The sequence below is a fragment of the Sinocyclocheilus rhinocerous genome, unplaced genomic scaffold (genome assembly GCF_001515625.1).
Source record: "Sinocyclocheilus rhinocerous isolate Xijiao unplaced genomic scaffold, SAMN03320098_v1.1 scaffold586, whole genome shotgun sequence".
Classification (NCBI taxonomy): domain Eukaryota; kingdom Metazoa; phylum Chordata; class Actinopteri; order Cypriniformes; family Cyprinidae; genus Sinocyclocheilus; species Sinocyclocheilus rhinocerous.
The window spans coordinates 292,247-297,309 of NW_015631803.1; the positions used below are offsets into that span (position 1 = coordinate 292,247).

Genomic DNA, 5,063 nt, shown 5'->3' on the forward strand with positions numbered 1-5,063 from the left:
TATATATATATAATAAAATACTTTGGACCAAAATTACATTTTCTTTTAGTTTTATGTCATTCCTGTGGGTTAGAACTGATATTGATTTACGGATGAAGTTTAAAGTTATGAAACAGCGCCCCCACTTGCCGAAGTAATAATTCACACAAAATAGACCCTGCGTACTGTTTACGTTTATAAAATATAAATGCAGCAAAATTACGCATTATCCAGATTATAACATATTCATAAAAATGCGCAATTTACATAAAATATAGACAAAAATAATAACTTAACTGCGTTGCAAATACATTTGACACTTTGCATACTTAAAACATTCGCTATGAATAACTGTGTATAAATTGTGCATCTAATAACTTTAATACAATTAATAAAAGTAAACACGACCCAGGTCGATGGAAATATATCTATACATGGTGTGATGGCGTCATATCCGTGTGATTTGAATATCCGGTGGGCGGGGCTTCGCTGTAGCGGTAGTGGATTTGATCCCGTTCGACAGAATTATGTTTTAGCTGTTTATACGTGCGAATACAGTCCAAGACTGCTCACAGATCAAACTTAAGGTGAGTGATCAATAAGAGTTCGTGTTGTTTTGATCAGTTTGAAAAAGTTTAATCGGTTTGCGTAGACAACAACTTTGCAGTTTTGAGGTATTTCCTCGGGTGAAGCGCCCCTATGTCTTTGTGGGAAAACTATGTGATTGACTGTTAGGACATCCAATGAGAGCGCGAGTAGAGGAGGACCCGCCTCATAATTTGTCTGCTCAACCAATCAAGAGCTAGGAGAGGCGGGCTCTCGTCTATAAACAATGAGAAAGGGGTTGGTGTCTCCGCGGGATGAAAAAGTGAACAGAATCGCTTTTGTCATTTTTAAAACAACCTGCTTAAAAAGTTTCAGTGTTTTTGTGATATATTGTTGTTTTCTGTTTCTTACTGATTGTCCATATTCGCTCACGCTGTTTCCATTACGAAGTCAAATTCAGTGACTGTAAAGTGGTACCATGGTACTTTTACTATGTACCATAATAGTCAATGATTACTATATTCATATACAGTAGCATGATAATAACGTGCTATTTCAGCACTAAAAAGTGTAATCATGTACTTTAATGTATAAATTCACTTTACAATTGTGAAAATTGGATAAAAGTGTCTGCTAAATGACTAAATGTAAATGTAAATTTGAGGTGCATGTCACTGGATATGTTGTATGTATCAATAATAAGCAATGCTTTTATATGTGGGTCAAAGATGTTAAGATGTCCGCATCAAAAGAAATTTACAAAAGTGATTTTATGTCCATAGAAAGCACGTTAAATGTAAGTAACGTAAATGTAAATGCTTATTCTGACATGTACATATTAAAATATGTAAAAGAATAAGGGAGCATATAAAATTTTATTGTGTTTTAAATGAGTAAAACAATCTTACTGACAAATGGGCAAAACCTAGGATAGTGGCAAATTTAAAAAATGTAAAATTACAACTAATTAGTATCTGGGGTGAAAGTAATTAGTCTTTTAATATGTCATAATAGATTTTTGTTGTAAATATACCTGACAAGATTGTTACACTGAATGACGTTTTAGTGGGCCTCTTTTGTAAATCAGGGGAAAATGTATGATATTTATTTTTTGCTCCGAAAAACAAAAACAAAATTGCAATTAAATTAAACAGAAAACGTTTGAAATTTTTTTTGTGGGGGGGGGTGAGGGTGGCCATTTAAAGCAGTATTACACTTATTGTTTTTATGCTTAAACCCTTTTTCGTCTTTGACCCATGTATGTATGTTTCTTTGAAATTGATGATTTTTCTTTTGCATGTTTGCAGTCTCGTTCTGCTTCTTCTTCTGGAGCACTAAAGTCATGGCAGCAAACAAGAGCAAAACCCAGAGTTCGCTGGTTCTGCACAAGGTGATCATGGTGGGCAGCGGCGGCGTGGGGAAATCAGCCCTGACGCTGCAGTTCATGTATGACGAGGTGAGCTCAACACGCTCTCACGGACACACGTGCTCCTGCAGAAATCATACTCCAGGAATAGTTCTTTCAAAATACCTTCATTTACACACCTGTCGCATCTTTTTATGTTCCGTGTAGTGTTATTTTTGTATTATTGTAGTTTTAATCATTTTTGCATTGAACTTTTTAAATAATATTTTTGATTTAGTTTGAAAGTTTTAGTCATTTTGTTTGTGCTGTTGACTTTTTATATCGCATTTTTATTTGTGTCAACTTAATTTATTTAAGTTAGTTGCCAAGGCAGCATTTCTAATTTTCATTTGAGTAATTTTGTTATGTGCTTTTGTTATTTTTATTTTTTTATATTGCTATTTAGTTTTAATTTATTTTTATTTCAGCTTTAGTTTTAGTAATTTTAGTACTTAAACTTTTTATATTTTTATATAAATTTATATTTAACTTTAGTGTATTTTTATTTCAGTTTTAGTAATTTTAGCCATTCAAATTACTAAAATTAGTTTAGTTCAGTTCGTTTTTTGTAATTCTATTTAGCTTTCATTAATTTTTTTATTTTAGTTTTTGTATTTTGGTAATTTTTGGTCATTTTTAAATTTTATTTTATTTAGTTTTCTGTTGTTTGTTTTATTTTAATATTTCTGTTCTGCTTTAATTGATTTTTTATTGTAATTTTGGTACATTAAAATTGTAACATTTTATTTTATTTAGGTTTTTTTGGTTTTATTTTAATATTTCTGTTCTGCTTTAATTTATTTTAATTTATTTTTTAAATGAGTTCAGTTAGTTTTTTTGTAATTCTATTTAGCTTTCATTTATTTTTTTTATTTTAGTTTTTGTAATTTTTGTAATTTTTAACTTTATTTTATCTGTTTTATTTTAATATTTCTGTTCCACTTTAATTTATTTTTTATTTTAGTGTTTGTAATTTTGGTACTTTTAAATGTTTAAATTTTATTTGATTTAGTTTTTTTGTTTTATTGTAATATTTCTGTTCCGCTTTAATTTATTTTTATTTATTTTTTAAAATTAGTTCAGTTCGTTTTTTTGTAATTCTATTTAGCTTTCATTTATTTATTTTATTTTAGTTTTGGTAATTTTTTTTTATTTTTAACTTTATTTTATCTGTTTTATTTTAATATTTCTGTTCTGCTTTAATTTATTTTTATTTTATTTTTGTTATTTTAGTACTTTTATTTCAGTAAACTTTATTTAAAATTCATGTTCACTAAAATTACCAAAACTTAAACTGAAATAAAATAAATCTAAATTTATCTACATTTGCAATTCACGGGGCTTATTGCTTTTATAAAACGGTTATTCCATATCCGTAGTTAGGTTTCACAAAATAAAACAGAGCAAATAAAGTGTAATGATATTAATAAAAACAGTATTCTTCCACCAAACAATGTAGTTCCTCAGAAACAGTTGTGGTTCCAACAAAGTGGTTGCCAAGCAACACACAGAAGTAAACAAAAGTGTATGTTTGTAGAGTAATTTACAGCTCAACCAATCAGAATCAAGGACCGGAACTATCCGTTTTATAAAACAGTACTAGTTTTAGTTAACAATAACAACACTGACTCTATAGGAGGAATTATCACTGTTCTAACTAATACTTTGTAATCTGCTTTGCTTGCCTCAGTTTGTGGAGGACTACGAACCCACCAAGGCCGACAGTTACCGGAAGAAGGTGGTGCTGGATGGAGAGGAGGTGCAGATTGATATTTTGGATACGGCGGGGCAGGAAGACTACGCCGCCATCAGGGACAACTACTTCCGCAGCGGAGAGGGTTTCCTTCTGGTCTTCTCCATCACAGAGCCCGAGTCCTTCAGCGCCACGTCAGACTTCAGGTCAGCTCTTCACGAGGTTATCTGCTGTTCCAGTGCGTTCAGAATCACAATTACTGCACTGTATGTTCTCAGAGTGATGTTATCATTACAGCGGCATCCTGCCCTCAGCAAAACTCTGAAGCTGTCAGATTTAACAAGCTTTAAATGAAGTGAAAACAGCTAAAAATCAAGACGTAAGATGACATTATGGCCCGGTTTCACAGACAGGGTTTAGACTAAGCCAGGATTAGGCCATAGTTCAATTAGGACATTTAAGTAATTTTTATGAATGTACTTAGAAAAAAACATTACTGGTGTGTAGGTCTGCACAATTAATCGAATTTCTAATCGCGATTACAATTATGGATGCCACAATTACGTAATCGTTCAAAGCGGCAATTAATCGTTCAAAGTCCACTTATGTTATTCTGCACGCTTAAGATATGTTTTTTTCTTTCTACATGTTATCTTAAGGGTTTTTCCATTGTTTTAGTTTTAGTGTAACATTATAATACCATTCATATTTTTATAATATGAAAAAATTTGAATTTTTTTTTTCATAATTTAAAGAAGAAACCAATCCGATGTATAGTTGACATTTGAGGCTTAATACTATAGAAAAGCACTAAAGGTTTTTCAGTTAGAGTGTTTTCAGCTTGTTTATTTTCATATAGAAATACAGCATGCAGTTTTTAAGATCAGTCAGTGCAAGTTTCTTTCAGTTGAAACTCAGACTTACATTTTAGTCTAGGATTAGGTTTAAGCCTTGTCTGTGAAACCGGGGGTATATTTCTTACTTTAATTATTTCCCCTAACAACTGTTATGTTATTTATGAGTCGGAACGGGAAAAACTTCAATATATGAAAGGATTTCAAAAGTGTTATTTCTAGATCTGGAAAAGTCATGGAAATTCATAAAATCTTTAAAAAAAAAAATTATTGGTGATTTTTATAATTAATAATTTTCTAGTTGTGTTAAGCGCTAAAGTATTTTATTGAATAGAAATGGCTATTTGTGAGTAAAAACCCTGTAATGACATATGACTAGAAAAGTCATTTAAAGGGGTCAAATGATGCGATTTCAAGTCTTCCTTTCTCTTTGGAGTGTTACAAGCTGTTCGTGCATAGATAAGATCCCTGAAGTTGCAAAGACTAAAGTCTCAAAACCAAAGAGATATTCTTTATCAAAGTTAAAAGTCAACCACGCCCTCCTAAAACGGCTCGTTCTAACACGCCCCCACATATCTACCTCACT

General features: G+C 31.3%; 1 protein-coding gene across 3 annotated transcripts in view; it reads left to right on the top strand.

Moving 5' to 3' along the window:
* The first annotated feature begins 450 nt into the window (after positions 1-450).
* LOC107741991 (ras-related protein ralB-A-like) overlaps positions 451-5,063 on the top strand; it is a 7,361-nt gene continuing 2,748 nt past the window's right edge. The window contains exons 1-3 of one of the 3 annotated variants that reach the window (XM_016554827.1): positions 451-566; positions 1,830-1,981; positions 3,621-3,829. In XM_016554827.1, coding sequence (XP_016410313.1) covers positions 1,868-1,981; positions 3,621-3,829 — 323 coding nt within the window. In that variant the 5' untranslated portion in view covers positions 451-566; positions 1,830-1,867. The remainder of the gene's footprint in view (positions 567-1,829; positions 1,982-3,620; positions 3,830-5,063) is intronic. The other 2 variants (XM_016554825.1, XM_016554826.1) reach the window with 2 other exon arrangements.